This window comes from Triturus cristatus, chromosome 6, assembly GCF_964204655.1.
Source record: "Triturus cristatus chromosome 6, aTriCri1.1, whole genome shotgun sequence".
NCBI classification, from domain to species: domain Eukaryota; kingdom Metazoa; phylum Chordata; class Amphibia; order Caudata; family Salamandridae; genus Triturus; species Triturus cristatus.
Window position 1 is genome coordinate 44883733 of NC_140589.1, and position 24876 is coordinate 44908608.

General features: G+C 48.5%; 1 protein-coding gene across 1 annotated transcript in view; it reads left to right on the forward strand.

Annotated features, from left to right (window-relative positions):
• Positions 1 to 22456: 22456 nt before the first annotated feature.
• The window catches only part of KCNK16 (potassium two pore domain channel subfamily K member 16), a 75496-nt gene continuing 73076 nt past the window's right edge, over positions 22457 to 24876 (forward strand). Inside the window, exon 1 of the mRNA XM_085609113.1 lies at positions 22457 to 22669. Coding sequence (XP_085465239.1) covers positions 22457 to 22669 — 213 coding nt within the window. The remainder of the gene's footprint in view (positions 22670 to 24876) is intronic.

Genomic DNA, 24876 nt, shown 5'->3' on the forward strand with positions numbered 1-24876 from the left:
CGTTGTGAGGAAACAGCGGGCGAGCGATACGCATCAGTCGAGATGCGGAACGCGCCTCCCGTGTGAGGCGTGATGCTACCTTTTGGTTTACCGAAATTCACCCTTTTGCACCCACGGTAGAGCTGTGACTGAACAGCTTGCTTAACTGTGGTTCATTCCGCTCCTCTGGACTCACTTATTTTACTCCTCAGAGGTGCGAGACAAGACGCTGGATTGTAGGGGGTTAAAGAACCCTCCCTTGTTCTCGCTCCTCGTCTACACCGCAGAGCTATACCCTATCAAAGGGTACAGGAGCAGCGCAACTTCCTCGACCTTGTGAACCCGTGTTTGGCAGAAGCGGAAGTCGCTAAATCCTAGCGGAATCACAGTGAGTCCATGGGCAGAGGGTTGGGGCTTGAGGAGGTTAGGCTGAGACTCTCCCCCCTTAACACCTATCCCTTTCTCCTCCCTAGGGCCCTTCCTGGGACACCCGTGTAGGACCTGTTGAGTGCCCCCCTGTCAATCCTCCCTCCGTCTCAACTTCCTTTTCCCCCTGTTTTCCCCCGTTGGTTCCCGTACACTGCTTGGGCCTACTAGTCGCAGTGGGCGAGAGCTGAAGAGGGAAGGAAGGGATCAGCAACGATATATCCTCGTTCCTGCTGGCTGGCTCAGGTTAGTGGGTTGTGTAAGTACTCCCTCTGACACTCGGACCTGTCGTGACAGGCTGGAACATGTGAGAATGTAGAGGAAACGTGGGAACTCCTTCTTGCCGTGGAATGCTTGCGTGGAAACTGGCCAGTTCAAGTAAGTTTCCTTGGCGCAGAGGGAAAGACTCTTGAACCTTCTAGTGTGTTTTGAGATTATAAGCTGAGGGTTGTTGACAGCCAGCTTGGGAGTTCACATGTGGAGTAGAGGTACTGCCACAAGAATCTGAATTTGAGTCCTGATCACGAGTCCATTGCCTGGCTGCTACGGGCTCCCCAGCTTGAGTTGGCAAGGATGTCGAGTGAACGATCGGGTGAGGTGATTTGTTTCTGACTAGTGCCATTGTGATGCATGGTTCTAGTGGCTGTGTTATTTGAGGTATTTTCTTTGTGATGTGTGAGCGAGTCAGAGTGCACATTCAAAGTAATCACTTGATGTATTTAGTGTATATATATATTGCTGCAGGACGTCCAGTATTATTTGCTGCTTGTTCATTCATTATTAGTATTCATGCATTTAACTGTTGCATTTGCCAAGTGTATTATTATTGCTTGCATATATACACATATATATACATTTAAATGTTATACATTTGACATCTGGGAACGCCTTTCTGTTAGAGAGCATTGCATAAATAAAACCCCAAGCCTTATTCTAAAAAGAGAGTTTTTGCATTTTGTAAAGGGAAACCCTTTTCTAGGTGTTGTTGTGTTCTATGTCTCCTGCCTCGCCGTGCTTGAGCCACCCTGTGGGAGTGGTATTTGAGGAGCTCTGTATTATCTGAAAGGCGAGGCAAGACACATGCCACCCTACATGAGGGAAGCCAAGAACCTCTTTTGTGGAGCCCCCCAAGGACCATCTCTCAGCCCGACCTTGTTTAATAGCTACATGACCCTACTGGCAGACCTTATCAGATTGCATGTTTTAGAGAAGACAAGGGTACCCCAATATGTGAACCTGGGGTGGTAAGGTGTATTTAGAAAACAATGGTTCAGGTGTGGCCTTAAAGGTCCACAGCGAAAAGGTGACCCAGCAGGGGGCACTGTGTTCTAAGGAAATGAAATTAATTCTGGAGGGAGCAAATGAAAAGATCTACAGAGGGTCATGTAGGTCAAAAAATGATAGACATTTATTTACAATTCAGTTTAGTATTCAGGTGCTCACACAATAGGTGAAAAGAAGCGTGACCTGAAGGGTGATAGTGACGTTTTAAAAAGACATCGCATTGACAACAGTATTATGAGCACCACAATTGATTTACAAAAAGTGATAGGAGTTCATGTTGTGTGGTGGTCAACGGCGTTTCTAACCCAATTAAGGCAGTGTGAGCGCGGGAACGTCAGCTGGAAATGAGCCAGCATTAGTTAAATCATGGGCAGCTGTGAGCACAGCCGAGGGTAAGAGGCTGTGAAATGATTGTACCCTAGCACGCCTGTTAGTGAAATTGAAGGGCAACATGAAAGGAGGAATTACAACCACTTGCTGTGTATGAGAGGATGAAAACATAAACATGTTGTTGCTTAGTTGCACAATAGGGAGCCCCATGGAATATGAATAATGTAATGTAAGTATGCATACACTACGGGTCTTTATGTTAAATATGTTTCCCCTTTCCCATTCACTACCTCCTATTTAGATTCAGCTTGCTCACCCATGTCCTGAAGATGAACCCCAATAATTGGGTTCGAAACGCTGTCAACCACCACACAACATGAACTCCTATGACTTTTTGTAAATCAATTGTGGAGTTAATAATACTGTTCTCAATGCGATGTCTTTTTAAAACGTCACTATCACCCTTCAGGTCACGCTTCTTTTCACCTATTGTGTGAGCTCCTGAATACTAAACTGAATTGTAAATAAACGTCTATCATTTTTTGACCTACATGACCCTCTGTAGATCTTTTCTTATCAGATTGCACAGCATCAGCAGTCTTTCCTATGCAGGTGACACGCAACTGATACTATTCCTAACGCACAAGACCCCTGCAGCAAAAAAGTATTTCTGCACCTGCATGACTGCAGTGTCCACTTAGATGAGATCCAACTGCATAAAGCTCAACACAGATACACCAAAGTAGTGATCTTTGGAAGACAGACCTCTGCGTGGGACCCCACCTAGTAGCCAGCAGGCCTCAGCCCCACGCTAGTCCCAGTGGCCCACACCAGAAACCTAGGGATTATTCTTGACAACAAGCTTGACATGTCAGCCCAGGTAAATGAGGTAAACTCCACCTGCTTACACATACTGACGATGCTACAAGAAAAATCATCAAATGGCTACAAGAGAATACCAGAAAACAGTCACACAGGCCCTGATAACTAGCAGACTTCACTATGGCAACACACTCTATGCGGGAATTTCCAAACAGTTCCTGAACAAGCTCTAAACCTTCTAAAATCCTGCAGCAAGACTCTTTCTCGAACTACCCCGCTGCACCCGCAATGCTCCACACCTCAAAGAACTTCATATACAAGCACACTCAATTCAAACTACTCAAACATACACAAAGCATTACACAACATAGGCCCTGTCTTCCTCAGTAGCCGTGTACACTTCCACCATTTCTCTAGACACATTAGATCAGCCAGACTCTCACCAGCACATGTACCCCACATACACAAAAACAGAACTGGAGGTTGCGCTTTCTTTCACAAGTCTCCCAAAACCTGGAATGACGTGGCACAGCCCATCAGAGCCTCCTCATCGCTTCTTGAGATCCACTAGAAGCTGAAGACCTGGCTCCTCAAGTAATCTCCCCCCAGGAGTTCACAGCCCTACGTCCCTGCAAAGCACCTGCATACCCTCATGGTGATTAGGGTGATATACAAATAGATCTAATATAACATTGATATATAAAAAAGGAACATTTGATTGAAACACGGCCTCATTTATGAAAAGTGTTGCATCACTGGTTGAAAACAGCGATGTGACACTTTTCATTGCGCCCTCATTGTAACTCCTTGGATGTGCCGTATTGACAGTACCACACTTCATGTCGCAAGGATTGACCAGATACGTCAGGAATTCTGATGTATCTGGTGGCGCAGTATTGACACATTGCTGGAGTGTATCGCAAAACAGAGGCAACTCCAGCCATGTGTCATTACACATGGGCGAGTCCCATGTAAAAGGGCCTACATCAGTCCTTATGCCTGTTGTGAAGCAGGCGTAAGGATCTGATGCAGTGACACCCTAGAAGTGTCGCAGTGACATCTCATAGATCTCACTGTGCCACTGCTACCTGGCTTGCCTACGTGGGAACGCCCACCCTGCATTCATTATACCTGATGCAGGTCTATTGTAGCGCAGGGGTTTACAAAGTGACACATCTATAACAAATATGCATGCTGCGCAGATGCCAGTGCCTTGTGGGGTTGAGTGACACGGATCGTTAGTACCGCGCTCACCGCATTTTTACCGCTTTTATTTTTAACTGTTTAAAATTGTATTTCTTTGAAATTTGTAAACTGTCACATTGAATTTGATTCTGTGCTGCTGCTCGCACCTACCTGCACTCTTCACTTTAGGAAGGGTCAGACCTCCACTTCCCTTCCTGTTGTCTTCCGGTTTGGACAACTAGAGATGTCATTTTAGTTAGTGCGTGCTCTAGTTGTTTAGGGGCTTGCCTACAAATATGCGCGCTGCTCGGATGCCAGCGCCTTGTGGGGTTGAGTGACACTGATCGTTAGTAACAGCGCTCACCGCATTTTGACCACTTTTATTTGAACTGTTTAAAATTGTATTTCTTTTAAATTTGTAAACTCTGCTGCTCGCACCTATCTGCACTCTACACTTTAGGAAGGGTCAGACCTCCACTTCCCTTCCTGTTGTCTTCCGGGGTGTACAACTAGAGATGCCATTTTAGTTAGTGCGCGCTCTAGTGGGCAATGTATCCTAGCAGCTTTGAGCAACACTCGCTCATTAGCTAGGCACTCCCAGGATATCTTCGATCTTCTCTCCGATGAGTCGCTCGATGTATTGTTTATAACAGAGACTTGGCTTAACGAGTTTTCCAACCCAGTAATTGAACTGGCCATTCCTGGGGGATATAAAGTTTCCCGTGCTGATCGTAAAACCGGGAGAGGCGGAGGTATAGCGGTGGTGTTCAGGGATAAGTGCACCTTCCATCGCGGAGAGACCCTGGGGATAGGAGATGGGGAGGCGCCGGATTTTCACATTACCATCTCACCCCATTTCACGCTGGGCGGCACATTGGTTTATAGACCTCCAGGTCCTGCAGGAGCTTTCCTTAAGGCCCTGGACGAGGTCATCATTCCCCGCTCCCTTCGCTTCTCACACTTTCTACTTCTTGGAGACTTTAACATTGATTTGGACTGTGTGGAGGCAGGGGAAACTCTGGAGTTTTTCGACTTCCTGAACCTTGCCCAGCTCTCCCAATGGGTCAGTTCCCCCACGCATCGTGGACGACACATTTTGGACCCGATATGTTCAAACTTCCCCATTTTGGTCAAAGAGCCCCTCCAAGTAGCCTGGACTGATCACTTTGTGGTCCACTTCTCGTGGACCATTGAGAGTTTTCACCCTCCTAACCAGCCTTGTCAAGGTAGACCCTCTCACAAAATTGACCCCGCCACCTTTAGCTTGGTTTTGACAGAGACTCGACCAGCCTTTGTTAAGGATCTGGGAGGAGCCCGGGTGAGTTTTACTAGTTGGATCTCACAGGCAGTTGAGCACCTATCTCCCCTCTCACCACATAGGCGATCCAGAGACTCTCCCTCAAAACCGTGGTTTTCCGGCGAGCTTAAAGTGCAGAAACATCACTGCAAAAAATTAGAGCGCTGCTGGAGATTGGCATATTGCCCATTAGCCAAGCTGGCATTAAGAAAAGCGCAGAAATCATACTATGCGTCCATATTGCAAGCTAAGAGCCTGTACTATGCCGAGTGTATCGCTCCTTCTAAAAAGAAGGCCAAAGAAAGCTTCTCTATTGTGCAGAGCGTCATGGCCCCTAGTGCAGAGATCATTACTCTTCCCACTTTGTTCGCCTGGTGTGAGAAACTGTCTAGAGTTTTTATCGATAACATTCAGGCACTCCAGGCGAATTTCAGGATTGGCACCAACGTTCCGGCTAGAAATTCATTCCTTAAAGTGCCAACATCTACCTCATCTCTATCATCTTCCCTGGTGGCCTTTTCACAAATTGCTGCGCAAGACTCCCTGATAATGCTCAAATCACCCCTGCCTGGCCAGGTTGTTGGATTCAGTTGCAGAGGTAGTTAATTCTGAGGTTAATAGTCTGATTGATATGTCCCTACAGACCGCTCCAGTTCCTCTAGCTTGGAAGCAGGCCAAACCTTTGCCTCTGTTGAAAAAACCCTCTTTGGACCCATCTATCCCAGCTAGCTACCGCCCTAGTTCACTCCTCCCGGCTGTGGCGAAAGTCTGTGAGAGACCCGTTAACAAACAACTTACCAACTATGTTGAAGGTTCTGGCCTGCTCCATGCAGCACAGTCGGGCTTCAGAGCCTCATATAGTACAAAGACGGCCCTTGTCGAAATCTCTGAAGCAATCCGGGAGTGTTTGGATGCTGGTGGCAGAGCAGCTCTGAATTTATTAGATCTCTCTGCGGCCTTTGATACTGTGCCCCACTCCGTGTTACTGGCCCATCTCTCGGATATTTATATCTGGGTCTGCTTGGAACTGGCTTAAATCATTCCTTGAAGACAGATCGCAGCAAGTCTGGCTTCCCCATCTTCATCTGCTCCTCAAAGTGTGACTACTGGATTGCCTCAGGGCTCCACCTTGAGCCCCCTCCTCTTTAATATATATGTCACCTCACTAATTCATCTGGTGGAGGAGTTGGGTGCCAAGATCATCGTATATGCTGAGAATACCCAGCTCCTCTTTACATGGAACAAAAATGACTCATCCCCTGCTCGAGCTAGAGCCTGCCTCACGGCCGTTTTCCAATGGCTTCTCTCAGCGCAGGTCAGGTACAATGAGGATAAATCAGAGATTCTCCTGTATGGGACCTTTCCTCCTCAGTTTAGGTAATCGCTCTGGCCGGCTGACTATCCACTGCCCAATTCTGTGGGTCAGCCGACCACAAATCTCAGTATTTGCTTCAACGAAGATTTCCGGTTCGCCATACAGATTAAGAAATTAGCGGGGCAGTGCTTTGGCACCCTTAAATCACTCAGGAAATTTCTCCCCCTCCTCCCAAGGACAGCTAAGGAAATGGTTACCCGTGCCCTGATCCTTTCGCGCATTGATTATGCAAATGCCGTGTACATTGGCCGGCCAGGGTACCAGCTGAAGAGACTGCATGTAGTTCAGAACGCTACAGCAAGGTCTCTACTTAACATTCCTGGGAGATCCAGTATAAAACAACACATGCACGATCTTCATTGGCTTCCCGTGGCTGAAAGAGTGACATTTATAGCCCTCACCCTCGCTTATTCAGCCCTGCATGGACTTGGCCCTGTATACCTTAGGAAATGTTTCAAGTTCTTTTAAGCATTGAGACAGTTGCGCTCAGTGGCGCAGCTGCTGGCAGTCATCCCGCACTTTCGCCTTACGAGAATGGGTGGCAGCTCTCTGGCTTACAAGGCAGCGGTGGCTTGGAATTCACTTCCTCTGGACCTTCGTGGCATCCAGAACCCAAAGCTCTTCAGGAAACAGCTGAAAACTCTGCTTTTTATCTAATGATCTGCAGATTCTGAGCTCCCATTTTGGTCTCGCGCCGGGACACTCTTCGAGTATCTGTGCGTGCAATAAATGTCAATAACTTAACATAACATCTGCCTAGATGCCCCACTTTGTAAATATTGTGCAGTGTAGCACATTTTTTACGCCGCTGCAGCATCTCAAAAAGTGGCAAAATGGCGGCGTGAGCCCTTCATAAATAAGGGTCACAGAATTTATCTGTTCCCAAACCTTAATCCAAAAATTATGAGTATTATGACAAGTACATATTAAGTGTTGTAGTCTGTGTTACATTCATTACATGACCAAAATGTGGATGGTGTGCCAGGAATTAGTTAAGACAAAAGTTGAGGAGTTATAAGAAGTCTCTTGAAAATGAAAAACAAGATTGGGAACTGTTTGCTGCTCTTGAGAATTTTAGAATCCTGAGTTAAATTTTATTCCACCAATTAACAGAACAGTTATCACTGAGATCTTCCCACTTCAGTTTCACGTATGATTTTTGCCTCGCCGTATCATAAGAGCTAATGATTATATAAAAAGTGAAGGCTGATGGATTTGAAGTAAGTGGATCAAAAGGTAATAAACCGATACAGTGACTGCATTAGTGATCAGAATTATATCATACATAGCAGATATATTGTGTGCTAAAGTGTTAAATGTGCATTTAAATGAATTGAGAAATGTAGATATATATTGTGGATCAGAGAAAGATAATATTGTATTGGCCTTAAATAGTTGACAAACTCATATTAACCCATTCTCTCGCCAAGGTTTAAAAAAAATATGTTTTTTCATTTTAATAAGTTTATTATACCAGATGGATAAATGTAAGAAATCATTTCATCTATCGACACATGGAAATAGTATTATGTACATTCATTTGCACATGCTTTTAAGGATCAGTAACACCATAAAGAAGAGTTGCAGAGAAAAAAAGAAATATCTCCGAAAAAGGAGAATTAAAAGAAATTATATCAGAGCCCATAGAAGACAATCATCATCCATAACTAATCAGGGGATTATTTTAAAATCCAGAGAATTAACTCCACCATATTGTGTATTATACTTTAACATAAGTAAAAACATAGGTGGTTTCCCTTTATTCCACAACTAAGGGGCTCATTACGATGTCGGTCGGAGTTGCCTCCGACCGACACCATCTTGGACTCGGGACCGACCGACCTAAGGTCGGCGGTTCCAACTGCCCCATCACGATGCGACCATGGTGGGGTTTCGACTGACAGGGATACTCCGAAAGCTTGTCAGAACCAGTCATCCAAAAAATTTCCTCAATTTGGTGGGATCCTCATATATTGTTTTCTCTTTTTTATAAGTAACTATGAAAATGCATGATTCAAAAATACCAAATCTAGCATTAAGAGCTCTGAGTTTTGATTGCATTTGTAAGAATTGCTTTTGTCTGTCGGCAGTGGCTTTTGTAATATCATGGGAGAAACATAAGTTATGACCAGACAAGGAAACTTGTTTCCGCACCTTTGCAGTCATAATGACCTTCATTAGTCATTATACTCAAGAAAAAGGATAATAGCATCTGTGTTTGTTAGATGAAGAAGCAAAACGTGGGTTGTGCCCCAATCTATGTGCTCTTTGAATAGTTAAATAAACTGATGATGGCAAGTCTAGCACCTTAGGAATAAGTGTTTGAAAAAAACTCAATAGGATCACACCCTTCTAATCTTTCTGGAAAGCCATAAATTCTAAGATTATTCCTCCTGTTGTCATTTTCCAAATCCTCTGCTTGATTTTGATGAAGATTTATTTGTGTTTACATTCTGTTGCTCTTTGAATTAGAGCTTGAGGTCACTCAGCAGATGTTCATCTTTCGGTTTTTCCAAGTACGCACATTTGTCATCCAGTGTTTGTAATAGTTAAAAATTGGGTTTCTGGTTGGCTAGGGTATGCACATAAGCCAGGCAGAACCCACCACTTTAGTCAGGGAAAGTAAGTTACACACCGAAGACAATCTGTGCTCACCCTCTTGTTCCCTGGTGCAGAGCAGTGAGGCTTATCATCAGAGACAATGTGTAATACGTTTGCACAACAGCCTCACACAGAAACACAATGAACACACCACAAAAGAGACTCCACACAGGATTATATGACAATATATATAGTATATTGTAAGTTAGATAAACAAAACAACCTGAATCATAAATACAGTGCATACTATGCAAATCCTGAGATAGTACTCGCTGTCCTGACAATGTAAGAATCAAAACGTAATACATCATAACCTCAGTGCATGAAATGAAGCAGATTATGAAAAAGCACATCAAGAACAGTAAGTAACTATAAATCCTGGAACACCTGCACTCCTACCTGCAGGGTTACGGTAATCACTTTGAGCTAACTGAAACAAGTGCATTAACAGAGGGCGCAGGAACATCTGTGCTTTTTATTAAGCTCTATCTGGTAATCCAGCCCCCAAACCGTAGGGCACTGAAGCATATGCACACCTACTACTACCGGGGATATGGTACTTCTGAGCATATGGTTACTGACAACGATCCCATCGTGGATCAACACCTGGAAGCAGAGGTGGGGAGAGTCGGACCCCACAAAGTCCTGGTGAGTTGTCTAACTACTCGGTCCTGATGAACACACTGGCAATCAGGCTGAAATGTGAGGTTTCTCTTGCTCAGGCAAGATGGAGCACTGGTGTGTTTTGAGTTTTATTTTAAATTGCCGGACTCTGAGTCCCACGGCAACAACAATGGTGCAGAGTCTTTTATGGCTCTGAGACTTTGAATAAACAGGGAGGCAAGCCAACAAGCCCTGGGAGAACACTTGGAGCACAAAGAGGAGCAGGCAGGCAGGCAGGCCAGCACACAGAGTTATTTATAGCAGCGTGGTAGTCCCTCTGGCAGGCCAACAGGCAGCAGGTCAGCACAGCAAAGCTAGTAGTCCAAGTGGTGGTTCCTCCTGGCAACTCAGCAGTCCTCTGGCAATGTGCAGTTTGTGCATGGCAAGTGCATCCCCCACTCAGCCCCAGACGATCATTAGGGGGTAAATCAGCCCTTTTTGTGAGGCCAGGGCGCAACCTATACACATGTAACCTGTGAACCACCTCTCCCAGCCCAGGAAGACTATCAGTATGCAGATGAATGCAGATCTATCCCCTGCCACACCCAGCCTTTCCTGTATTGTGACTGTCTGGAAAGTATGTACCAAGTGTAGCTGTCACCCAGGCCTAGACGTGTATTGGAGTCAGGCCGCAAAGCACACGAGTCATAAGCACAGAGAAATGCTCACTTTCTAAATGTGGCATTTCTAAAATAGTAATGTAAAATTCAACTTCACCAGTGAGCAGAATTTATCACTACCATTTGAAACATACCAAACATGGCAACACCACTCCTTTTTGATCAGGAATTACCACTTAAAAATATATAGGTGAATTTCCAATGCTAGCTTACGAGAGGAGTAGGACTCAGAGCAGTGAGAAACAAAATAGGCTGTTTGTCACTACCAGGACATGCCACACATAAAGGCAGATATCCTACCTTTTACTTACACAGCACCCTGCCCATAGGGCTACCTAGGGTCTACCTTAGGGGTGACCCATGTGTTAAAAAAAAGGGGCGTTTAAGGCTTGTCAAGTAGTTTTAAATGGCAAATTAAAGTGGCAGTAAACTACGCACACTGGCCCTGTGGTGGCAGGCATGAGACAGGTTTGAAAGGCTACTTCAGTGGGTTTGACAAGCAGTGCTGCAGGCCCACTAATAGCATTTAATTTACAGGCCCTTGGTATATGGAATGCCACTTTACAAGGGACTTGCAAGTATATCAAATAAGCCAAAGAGGTGTAAACCAATCATACCATGTTTAAAAGAGAGAGCAGATGCACTTTGGCAGTCATTAGCAGTGGTAAAGTGCCCAGAGTCCTAAAGCCAACAAAAGGAAAAAAGGCCAGAAAAATAGGCAGAGGAAGGAAAAAAGTTTGGGGATAACCCTGCAAAGAGTGCGTGGTCCAACAGTTATCTCTTATTACTTTCCTCAGTTCACTGCCACAACACCCTGATCGCATCTGAAAGTAATTCTGGGTGTGTGAAGGAAGGTGTTTTGAGTGGTGAAGGAGGACCCTTTTCAGTCCGTTTATTCGTAGAGCCCTGGGGGTTTGTGACACTTTAGGTAGAAGTGAGCTGGAGGTGTTTGATGATGGAGCTGATTTGGGGAACAAGGACGGGGCGTTTGCATCTTGCTTGGTAGTATGAGGTTCTTCCATAGTTTAAGGAGAACATTTTTCTAAATTCAAAGTATTTCCAGAAGACTGAAAAGAACAGGTAATGTTAGTTAATTTAAATACTTGCTTTGCCCACACAGAAAACTACCCGAAGAAATACTAGTAAAAGTCTCAGAATTGGAGGAACCACTGGCTGCCAAGGACAACAAGCATTTACAATGCAATGGTCTCGGCATTGGTAAAGTTAGAGCTATTGTCATTGCTCATGACATTTTTGTTTATGTTTTTGTTTTTAAAACATTTAAAGAAACGGCATTGTTATTTACAATGTCAATAGCTTAATCACTCTCAATTGCGAGACCTATTGCATTTGCACCCACACACAGAGCCACCTACACACACACTGATTAAGCTATTGACATTGTAAACAACCATGCCGTTTCTCTACATGTTTTAAAAACAAAAACATAAACAAAAATAATGTCATGAGCAATGCCAATAGCTCTAACTTTAACAATGCCGAGACCGTTGCATTGTAAATGCTTGTTTTTACTGCTTGTGGGATTTTCAATTTCTGATTCTTGTCATCCCTTACTTATTAATGTTGCTAAATCATCACACCTTGCTAAAATTGCTGAAGTTGGTTACCCGTCTTGTAAAAAGTCCCAACTTGTACACCACCCGCATTTGGGTGCTTCCAGATACCTTCTGCACACGGCTTGGCATGAGATTTTAGACACTCACTGCCATCTTGATAAACTAATACTTTTGAAAGGTGGCAGAAGTGTACAGCTAGGGAAGGCAGTATGTAATCCTTCTTGGCAGGCAGCAATAGTTCCAGTAGGAAGCAATCAATGTTCTTTATCCCAGAGTCCTCAGTGCAGTCGAGGTGTAAGATACATCCAGAGAGTCCCAGAACAACTCTACTGCACTGCTTGCTAGTGGGCGCTGGCATTTCCATAAGTGAAAGTGAAAGTCACTGATAAATGCACGGGTTATGTAGCTGAAACGTTTTCAGTTCTTAACTCCTTCACTTCTGCAGCAAGCACTTTCGAAAACTCCCAAGAATGGTGGATGGAATAAAGAAATGAAAGGGAAGGTCATTAACGCTCCGAAGTTAACGGATTGAAGCTTTTAGACTTCCAAAGTAATGCAACTTGATTTCCAAAATTCAAACCGCGCTATTTCGCTCGAAAAGTTAACTGAAGGCCCGAGTGTACTTATCTCCCAGCTCCACCATCACAACTTCCACTACCCACAATTCTTGTGCAAAGACGTCGCTTTTTGACGAGCATTAGCATCAGATGAAGGGTTACGTAACGTACCCTTCAACCTGCAATATCTGCAAAAAGGGCACTTTGACATTGGGAGTATTTGTTTTGCAAGGTACGGTGTGACTATTTTCCTGTGCCCACAAACACTGAAAGAAACCATGTTTCGATTTTGGGACGTAAAATCTGTATAACTCTTGAGCTCAACTTAAAGGTAGGGAAAACCAGAAAGCATTAACAGTTAATAAAACAAGTCGGAAAAGGGAGACAGTGAGTTCTTCCAGTGGCTTACCGAGCTGGGGTGGCATTTCCGGGCAGTCTATCTGGGGCGCAGTGGCCGGCGCGGGCACCCCGTGATCCTCCTGGGCTGGCTGTGTACTCGGGGTGGCGCGCTCGGTGCTCTCCGGCCGCCACGGTACCTCGCTACCCTCTCCCAGAACGTCGTTGTCCTCATTCATCCTGCTGACCCCGCCTGGGTCCTCGGACGGCCGGCTAGCATCTCCCCGCTGGGCCGGGGGTAGTCTGGCATTGCGGTGGGCCCTACCCGCGATTTGCTGCACGTCGGCGAAAAACCAGAAGATGCCCAGCCGCGGAGACTCCGGGGCGAGGTGGCCGCACCGAAGAGTAGGGGAGCGAGCAGAGCTCATTAGAGCGGCGCGGCCAACTTTGCCCTCCGCCTCGGGAAGCCCATGAAGAGCGCAACTCTGAGAAGTTTGCTTTGGGGTGGGGGAAGGGGAGGGAGGCGCGGTTATGATGTCTCCGCCTCGGGAAGCCCATGAAGAGCGCAACTCTGAGAAGTTTGCTTTGGGGTGGGGGAGGGAGGCGCGGCTATGATGTCTCCGCCTCGGGAAGCCCATTAAGAGCGCAACTCTGAGAAGTTTGCTTTGGGGTGGAGGAAGGGGAGGGAGGCGCGGCTATGATGTCGGTCTCGTGTAGTGTTGTATGTTTCTTTATTGGCCTGAGAGATAACTGTGTTTCACGACGTTGAGCAGTACAACAAGAAGACCCTTGGAGAGGTGAGGAGACCAGAGCAGCAACCGGACGAAGGGGGAGCGGACGAGCACACGACTGCCTTTCTCCGAGGTAGAGGCGAAATGCATGGGAGAAAGGCAGCCTCCTTTTCGGATTCGGGGGCGTGTTTTGCTGTTGTCTCCTCCCTGAGACTTTTCGCAAAAACCACGCCCCCCGATCCGAAAAGGACGGGGCCTAAATGGAGTGACTGACCTCTTCTCCAGTGGCTGGCCAGCATTCAAGAGGCCAGCCAATGGAGAACAGGGGAGAAGAGGGGCGGGTGCAAGCCCCTCTTCTCCAAGTCATTAATTCTCGCGAGCGAGACTGCGCAAGCGCAGCCTTTGCTAGCCGAGACCTAAAAACTCCGGGGGAACGAAAGGAATCTGGAAAGTGATGCAGAAAACTACGGTATTAAGAGTTCTCAGTGAGCCTGCTCCATCCACATGTAGAAAAGTGTGTCAGTAAGCAAAAATGAGAGAGAATAGCCCTTCATATGTTGAAAGGAAGACTGAAGTTCCAGCTGGAAAATGGGCATTTGTAATGCTCTAAGCTTGCTGCTATGACAGGTTACAAAAATAAAGCCCAAAAATGATATCCTTGTATTGGGACATTTTACTTATGTTCACATAAATAAAATGCCAGGTTGCAAGGACTGTGACAAATATATGAGGCACGGCCTCTTTCTAGCAGCCACGTGACACCCGGAAGCCAGCTATTAAAGTTCCACGTGGTTTTTAGTATAAATTCATTGCAACTTGTATTTCATTTGCAGCTAGAGATGTGACCTCCACTGCTGGAGATGTTTGTCCTTCCCTTGACCTTTGACCCACAGCTTGTCGAGAGTAGGAGAGTTTCTCTCCTGCGATGTTTCTCAGTGAGGCACACATTCATCTGAGCAGGTCCAATGCCGGGGCTTTCAAAGTGGATGTCGAGGGTAAACTAAGTAGGTGAAAACAGAATGTCTTAGAAAGCAAAGCTAGAAATAGTCCTCACGCTGTCCGAAATGGTGGCCGTGACCTGTGGGAACAGCTGGTTGCTGCAGGAAGGATGCTCGTCACCTACAAGGAGCAACAGTTTCTGAGCACAACATTAAAGAAAAGGGATGACTTATTATTTTCCTGTAGGGGTGTTATGTTAAATATAAATTTACCATTGTCATTGCTAAACTTCTTCCTGGCAGTCTCAGAGCTGATACATCAGGCGCCCATCCTCTCTCAGGGTCAAGCCACAGCCCCACCCATCCTCTCTCAGGGTCAAGCCACAGCCCCGCCCATCTTCTCTCAGGGTCCAGCCACAGCCCCGCCCATCTGCGCTCTTCCACTAGCATGCACTTCTGGAAGGCTGCTGGTGATAGGCCATTACCTGCCAGGTGCAATTAGATCTGTGTATCATCAGCATAAGTGTAGAGCTGAAGGCCATGGAAGGGAATATGGCAGCAAGAGGTACCGCAAGTGTGACGTCAGTGCCAAACCCTCAAGATGGCCACAATCTTTGTGAGTGGCATGGGAGAAAGGGTCACAAACAAACCCTCCGCCAGTGATCTCCAAGAAGACTTTCTCTCTCACATCGGTTTCTCTAGTGTGTGTAGTAATGAGCTATGGTCACCGCTGTGAAACGCCGCTGATGCTTCTGCCTATCAGAGCGCTGACCCCGTTGACGTCATTGGTCATCAGTGCCTGAGACTTCACCAGTATGCTTGTCTTTCAGAGAAGTGGCCTCTAGCACCATCATGGCAACAGAACCCCCCCACAGCAAGAATGCCCGCAAATGAAACACACCACACAAGATATATTTGGGAAAAAACTGCTGCAGGTTTATTACATACAACGTTATGTAATCTGGTGGGTTAGTTTACTATCGATCCAAGGACAGGCAGCCTTCTCGCCACCTGCCCGCCTGATGAGCCTAGCAGCACCGTGGCAAACCACTTAGTACTGCACCTATTGGTGATCCCCTTGCCGGATCACCTGACCGCCCTAGGTCCATTATACTCACGCCCTTCTGGGCGGAGCGTAGCTAGGCAAGCCCCATGAGGCTCCTGGGGTTCGGCTCTGGCACCACCGTGTGCCGTGCAGTGGTACCGTTCTGTACCCATATGCATCCAGATCGCCCTGTAACTCCGCCTGCAGCGAAAAAGTACCACATTACAAACTTCAACTGTGCTCCCACTGCCAACATGCCGGGAAAGCGGCAGGGTGGGTGAGCGTGTTGGAGGTGAGGTGTCCACGGCGCGTCCGGTGCGGGAAAGAGGCAGAGGAGGGGGTGGGGGATACCTATGTACCCCTTACCCCGCTTCACGCACCGGATGTGAAGCGGGACACTCACGACCAAAGGGGGGACTCCTCCCCAGGCAAAGGGGGGGAGGAGAACGGAAGAGGGGGGTGGATGCCTGATGCCACTACAGGGCCGCCCTCCCGAGTGGCCCCCTTTGGTGGCCTCGGGCAGCCGCATTTAAATTCATTGATTGAAAGTTGTCTGTTAAGAGAAGTGTTGAAGATACTACAGAGGGTCTACAACTCCTGCGCCCTAGACTTTGAGGAGCTGAACTGAGCCCAGCCCTGGCGGGAGCTCAACCACTGGGAGCCTGCAGCTCAAACCCCACCAGTGACCTCCAGTGTCCCCACACCTCAATGCAAGGGTTCTCGTCCACCAACCCATCTTACACTATGCTGTGCCACTCCCAGGGTTGGATTGGTAACGCGGGCACTCGGGAAATGGCCGAAGGGCTGGTATCCCAGTTCCAGCTGTGGGCTGCTTTTTTGGGCAGCCTGGGGGCTGTCTCTGCTGTTCGGATGCCACCAGCGGCCCTGTGGGTGCCTGAGTGGCCTTTCTAGAGGCAGATGGGTGGAGGTATCACTCCCTTTCTCTCACTGGGACGGCCCATTAACCCCTTCCCTGCGGGGGTAATTCCCCCGGGGGAGGGGCTGCGGCGAAGCTGTGCTCGTGACGAGCTCAGCTCGTCATGACTCACAGTGGAGCTGTGCTCATGATGAGCTGAGCTTGTCACGACCCCTTCCACTCATTAATTCTCCCGCACAGGCGGGGAATTAAACGCACGTGTGCGGGCCGCGGCCGTTATGATGAGCTCAGCCCGTCATGAGCACAGCTCCACTGTGACTCATGAAGAGCTGGGCTCGTCATGAGCACACAACGGGTTAATTGAGCGGGGGCAGGGGGCCTGAGCAGAAGTGGCCTCACTTGCATTCATGTGTGACTCAGCAGTGTGAACTAATCTGTGCTTTAAAAAAGAAAATTCTTAGTGAAGTTAATAAAACATGCCCCGCCCCCTTTCTTTTCATAAAACTTCGCTGAAGCAGTGTTTTGCGGAAAAACAATATGCAAATGTCAGCCACTTTTTTTTGGGTGTGCCCGGGCCGATTTTTTATCCCAATCCAACCCTGGCCACACTGGAGGGGCCCTGCTATGCAGTGCTAGAGTGCAGGAGTCCTGCTGTGGCACACCAGGCTTGGCTGCAGGGGCTGATCTGCGCCATGCTGCTTCATGCCAGACTACATGGTGAGAAAGATGCTGTGCCATGCTGGCCTATGTCACACAACGCTGCAGGGGTCCTGCTGCACTACGACACACTGTGCCAGTCTGTGCCACATTGCTGGAGTTCTGATATGCCATACTGTGAATGCCATGCTACACTGCATAGGCACTGCTGTGCCATACCTTGCTGTGCCAGTCAATGACACACTGCAGTAGTTCTACTGTGCCATGCGGTGCATGCTACACTGCTGCCCCATGCCATGCTCTGCTGGTCTGTGCTACACTGCAGGTGCCCTGCTGAACCACGCCATGCTGTGCCATGCTCTGCTAGTCTGTGCCACACTGCACAAGTCCTGCTATGCCATGCTGTCTGTCTGTGCCACACTGCCTGAGTCTTGCTATGCCATGCTGTCTCAGTCTGCGCCACACTGCACCAGTCCTGCTGTACCATAGTGCGAATGCCACGCTACACTGCATAGGTCCTTTTGTGCAATGCCATGCTGTGCCAGTCTGTGCCACACTGCATGAGTCCTGCTATGCCATGGTGTGCCAGTCTGTCACACTGCACCAGTCCTGCTATGCCATGCTGTGCCAGTCTGTGCCACACTGCAGGAGTCCTTCTGTGCCATGCCATGCTGTGCCAGTCTGTGCCACACTGCACCTGTCCTGCTATTCCATGCTGTGCCAGTCTGCGCCACACTGCACCAGTCCTGCTATGCCATGCTGTGCCTCCCTGCATGAGTCCTGCTATGCCATGCTGTGCCAGTCTGTGCCACTCTGCATGAGTCCTATGCCATGCTGTGCCATACCATGCTAACTGCAGGAGTCCTGCTATGCCATGCCAGTCTGTGCCACACTGCACCAGTCCTGCTGTGCCATGCTGTGCCAGTTTGTGCCACACTGCACGAGTTCTATGCTATGCTGTGCTATACCATGCTAAACTGCATGAGTCCTGCTGTGCCATGCTGCCCCATGTCACACCAGGCTGCATAGGTACTGCTGTGCCATGCTATGCTGTCTCAGTCTGTGGCACACTGCACCACTCCTGCTATGCCATGCTGTGCCAGTCTGTGCCACACTGCACGAGTCCTGCTATGCCACGCTGTGCCAGTCTGTGCCGCACTGCACCAGTCCTGCTATGCCATGCTAGTCTGTGCAACACTGCACCAGTACTGCTATGCCATACTGTGCCAGTCTGTGCCACACTGCACCAGTCCTGCTATGCCATGCTGTGCCATACCACTCTAAACTGCAGGAGTCCTGCTATGCCATTCTGCCCCATGTCACACCACGCTGCATAGGTACTGCTGTGCCATGCCATGTTGTCTCAGTCTGGGCCACACTGCACCAGTCCTGTTGTGCCATAATGCGAATGACACGCTACACTGCATAGGTCCTGCTGTGCAATGCCATGCTGGGCCAATCTGTGCCACACTGCACGAGTCCTGCTATGCTATGCTGTGCCAGTCTGTGCCACACTGCACCAGTCCTGCTGTGCCATAGTGCGAATGCCACGCTACACTGCATAGGTCCTGCTGTGCAATGCCATGCTGTGCCAGTCTGTGCCACACTGCACGAGTCCTGCTGTGCCATGCCATTCTGTGCCACACTTCACCATTCCTGCTATGCCATGCTGTGCCAGTCTGTGCCACACTACACGAGTCCTGCTATGCCATGCTGTGCCTCACTGCACCAGTCCTGCTTTGCCATGCTGAGCCAGTCTGTGACACACTGCACGAGTCCTGCTTTGCCAGTCTGTGCCACACTACACGAGTCCTGCTATGCCATGATGTACCAGTCTGTGCCACATTGCACCAGTCCTGCTATGCCAGTCTGTGCCACACTGCCCCAGTCCTGCTATGCCATGCTGTGTCAGTCTGTGCCACACTACATGAGTCCTGCGGTGCCATGCTGATCGTGAGCACAGAAGGAAGATCTCTTGAGTGGGTGACTGGGTTAAGTCCGGTGTCATCAATGCAGCCTGGGTCTGAGGGCTGTTTGAGCTAATAATTAACTGTCTCCTTCCACTTGTTCGTTTAGATTAGAGCTGGGGGGGGGGGGGGGCGCTTTCAAGTGTTGCTGCGACCGGTCTGTACTTTCCATGATCTCAAAATGTCAGCATTTAGTCATATGTTGAGTCGGCCATGCAAGAGAGAGAAGACATCATGTGCGGACAGAGATAGGACTGGGAAAACAAATCACCAGCAGCAGCTGTCTTACTGCTGGCCCACAAGAAGAGACATCACCAGCAGAGGTAACAACAGCACCAGGACCAACACCAGCAGAAACACAAGACTGGACCAGGGCACAAGTCACCAGCAGCAAGTGTCTTACTGCTGACCTACACAGACAGACACCACCATCAACACCAGAGGCAACAACAGCACCAGAACCAGCACCAACACAAGCACCGGTGTGGAACAGGGCACAAGTCATCTGCAGCAAGTGTCTTACTGCTGACCTACACAGACAGACACCACCATCACCACCAGAGGCAACAACAGCACCAGAACCAACACCAACACAAGCACCGGTGTGGAACAGGGCACAAGTCACCTGCAGCAAGTGTCTTACTGCTGACCTACACAGACAGACACCACCATCACCACCAGAGGCAACAACAGCACCAGAACCAACACCAACACAAGCACCGGTGTGGAACAGGGCACAAGTCACCTGCAGCAAGTGTCTTACTGCTGACCTACACAGACAGACACCACCAGCAACACCAGAGGCAACAACAGCACCAGAACCAGCACCAACACAAGCACCGGTGTGGAACAGGGCACAAGTCATCTGCAGCAAGTGTCTTACTGCTGACCTACACAGACAGACACCACCATCACCACCAGAGGCAACAACAGCACCAGAACCAACACCAACACAAGCACCGGTGTGGAACAGGGCACAAGTCATCTGCAGCAAGTGTCTTACTGCTGACCTACACAGACAGACACCACCATCACCACCAGAGGCAACAACAGCACCAGAACCAACACCAACACAAGCACCGGTGTGGAATAGGGCACAAGTCACCTGCAGCAAGTGTCTTACTGCTGACCTATACAGACAGACATCACCAGCAGAGGTAACAACAGCACCAGAACCAACACCAACACAAGCACCGGTGTGGAACAGGACACAAGTCCCCTGCAGAAAGTGTCTTACTGCTGACTTATACGGACAGACATCACCAGCAGAGGTAACAACAGCACCAGAACCCGCAGAAGCCCAGGTCTGGACTAGGGCACAAGTCACCTGCAGCAAGTGTCTTACTGCTGACCTACACGAACATACATCACCAGCAGAGGTAACAACAGCACCAAAACCAACACAAGCATAAGCGCAGGTCTGGACTAGGCACAAGTCACCAGCAGCAGCTGTCTTACTGCTGACCTTCATGGACAGGCATAACCCTCACCACCAGAGGCAGCAACAGCACCAGAAGCAAACCCAACACTAGCACAGGTCTGGACCAAGACACAAGTCACCTGCAGCAAGTGTCTGACTGCTGACCTATACAGACGGACATCACCAGACGCAGCACCAGAACCAAACCCAATACAAGCTCAGGTCTGGACCAAGGCACAAGTCACCTGAAGCATCTGCCTTACTGCTAACCTACGCGGACGGACACAACCATCCCCACCAGAGGCAACAACATCACCAAATCCAACACAAGTACAAGCGAAGGTCTGGACCAGGCACAAGTCACCAGCAGCAGCTGTCTTCCTGCTGACTTACATGGAGAGACATCACCAGCAGAGGCAATAACAGCACCAGAACCAACACCGGCAGAAGCACAGGTCTGGACCAGGGCACAAGTCACCTGCAGCAGCTGTCTTGCTGCTGACCTACACAGAGAGACATCACCAGCAGAGGCAATAACAGCACCAGAACCAACACCAGCAGAAGCATAGGTCTGGACCAGGCACAAGTCACCAGCAGCAGCTGTCTTACTGCTGACCTACATGGAGAGACATCACCAGCAGAGACAATAACAGCACCAGAACCAACACCAACACAAGCACAGGTCTGGACCAGGCACAAGTCACCAGCAGCAGCTGTCTTACTGCTGACCTACGCGGACGGACACAACCATCCCCACCAGAGGCAACAACAGTATCAAACCCAACACAAGCACAGGTCTGGACCAGGGCACAAGTCCCCAGCAGCAGCTGTCTTACTGCTGACCTACACAGAGAGACATCACCAGCAGAGGCAATAACAGCACCAGAACCAACACCAGCAGAAGCACAGATCTGGACCAGGCACAAGTCACCAGCAGCAGCTGTCTTACTGCTGACTTACATGGAGAGACATCACCAGCAGAGGCAATAACAGCACCAGAACCAACACCAACACCAACACAAGCACAGGTCTGGACCAGGGCACAAGTCACCAGAGGCAAGTGTCTTACTGCTGACCTACGCGGACGGACACAACCATCCCCACCAGAGGCAACAACAGTATCAAACCCAACACAAGCACAGGTCTGGACCAGGCACAAGTCACCAGCAGCAGCTGTCTTACTGCTGACCTACGCAGACGGACACAACGATCCCCACCAGAGGCAACAACAGTATCAAACCCAACACAAGCACAGGTCTGGACCAGGGCACAAGTCACCTGCAGCAAGAGTCTTACTGCTGACTTACATGGAGAGACATCACCAGCAGTGGCAATAACAGCACCAGAACCAACACCAGCAGAAGCACAAGTCTGGACCAGGCACAAGTCACCAGCAGCAGCTGTCTTGCTGCTGACCTACATAGAGAGACATCACCAGCAGAAGCACAAGTCTGGACCAGGGCACAAGCCCTCGACCCCAAAGTGGCCAGCAGATGGTATTTGTGGGATGGAGTGACCCATTCAGCTCCTTATCCTGAGGCACGTGCGCCTGCCTCCTGGGTGACCTTGCAGCATGAATGGTAGGCTGACCATGCCTCGAGGCACTCCTGGTGTGGATGGTGTGTACATGTGGATGGAGGCTCCAGGAGACCACGCATGTGGACAGGGTGGCCTGGACATGCCTGTCTAGGTCCCTCTCTTCAGCGTAAGCGTGGTGGTGACCCCACTGAAGTTCAGCGTCTGCAGCGCGCGCACCCAGGGGTGCCACGATGGCCCTCGTTCCGACCTGCAACAAGAAAGGCAGCTTGGCACTAGCACTGATACTGGGATATTTTGTCTATCTGCTTCTGGGCGCTACCATCTTCCAGCTCCTGGAAAAGCAAGCGGAAGAGCATTCCAGGGTCCAGTTCCAGATGGAAAAGCTGACATTCCTTCAGAACTACACGTGCTTGAACGGGCCAGCGCTGGAAAAGTTTGTGCAGGTAGGCGCTTGAACGTCAGTCATTGTGTTACATTTAAAAGGAAAGAACAAACTGAAGCCGGTAGATCAGTGGTTCTTAACCTTTTGACTTCTGTGGACCCTCACTTAATCATTACTGCACCCCGGGGATCCCCTGTGACTCATTATTGATATCCAGGGACTCCCCACAGAGTCAATACTGGAAGCCGGGGACCCCAGCCTAAGCATTTGCCATGTATGAACCGCAAAATAATGTACAAAAAATGCAGAAACAAGCTTCACCAAACGTACGAAAATTATGAAATATTTTATTTAATTGCAAAAAAGTTTTTCAAAAATCGAAATGTTTACTGTAATGGGAATTGTTGGAGTTCTCTAAATTCAATTCATTGTCCATTGTCCGTGTCCCACTCCATCCTATTGGAGTCTCTCGGTTCCCTCGGTGTTGCTGGATCTGCGCTCGCCTGGGTGTCCTCATTTCTTAATGAGCGCACCTTTCAGGTTTTCTCAAACAAAGCTGAATCTGCGATTCATTCCTCTGCCTACGGCGTCCCCCAAGGGTCTATATTGAGCCCTCTGTTGTTCAATATTTACATCAGACCACTTGCTTCCATCGTAGAGGACGCCGGTCTGTCTATATACTCATACGCAGACGACACGCAGATTGTGTTCTCTTTGTCTAGCAGCAGGGCTCAGGACACCTCTGCCCTCAAAATCGGCCTCTCTCGCGTTGCAGCTTGGATGCAAATGCATCTGTTAAAGCTCAACGGAGACAAGACCGAGGTGATCATACTAGGCAAACAAAAAGATCTCTGGGGTCCACGACATTGGCCCAGTGACATGGGTCCTCTGCCTACCCCCGTGCCTGTTGCTCGCAACCTCGGTGTCCTAATCGACGACAAACTCTCGATGAGGCAGCAGGCAACTAAGGTCGCTGCGATCTGCTTTAACACCCTTCGCTGGTTGCAAAAGATCATATGGATGCTGCCTGAGTCCACTCGTAGAACTGTCGTACAGTCCCTTGTGATGTCCCATATCGACTATGGCAATGTGCTTTATCTAGGAGCAGATAAAGCTACAATCAATAAACTCCAGGTTGTACAGAACTCAGCCGCCCGCCTGCTGCGTAATGTCCCAAGGAGAATGTCCGCAATGCAGGCTCTACGTGACCTCCATTGGTTAAAAATCTCGGATCGAGTGGCCTTCAAAACTTTGTGCATCCTCTTCAAAATTCGCCAAGGCTCCGCTCCGGCCTACTTGCACAATCTTGCGCAGCCATATCAGCCTGGCCGCCTTTTGAGGTCATCCAACAGTGGCAATCTTGTGATTCCCAGAATCCGACTGGCAAAAATGGGAGGCCGTTCATTCGCATATCTGGGCCCCAAGATGTGGAATGCTCTCCCATTGGCGCTTAAAACAGAAACCAGTCTTCTGACTTTCCGCAAAAAACTGAAGACCCTCCTGTTCTAGTTCCAGATTCCTCCGGTCTAGTGTCTCCCTCCTGCAATTACTTGTTTTCCGATTTCTCCTCCAGTCTATCCCTGGCGCCGGGAAACCCACTGCGGGTAGCTGCGCGCAATATAAGTTCAATAAAATAAATAAAATAAATAAATTCTACATTCTGTTTGATGCCCTTTCTCTGCTTTCACAAATCAACCAGAGAACACTCATTTCATTTTTAGCCTCCAATTTCAAATTCCTTCAAATTTACAGAACTTCTTAAAATGTTCAATATAGCTTTAAAATGTACTCTTTATTAATCTGTTATTATTATTTCATTTTCTAAGCAGTCGTGACCCCCTGAGTTGTCTTTGCAGACCCCCAGGGGTCACCGGACCACAGGTTAAGATAGATACTATATCATTGCATATCTTTCTAAGAAATCCTTATTGAAATGCGAAAACGTCTGGTAAACCCATATAATGTGTGTATGTTACCCAACCGATGGACTATAGTCCCTAAGTTTAAGAAGGCAACTCGCATCCCCCCAGCGATGCAAGGATGAAAGTAGTGCAGCTTCTGTATCCTGTGAACTTTGCTGACACTGTGTACATTCCCCTCAGGGAAAATTACGTGCAAAAAATAGTGTGGTTGGCCATTGTTCATACAGAGCCTTTGTGTGGAAAAATTCTACCAGGAAGAGTACATTTTACACGTTTTCTCTTGGAAATCTAGGGGAAATTTGCAATAAAATGTCGGAGCGTGCAGTTACTCCAAAACTGGTAATGC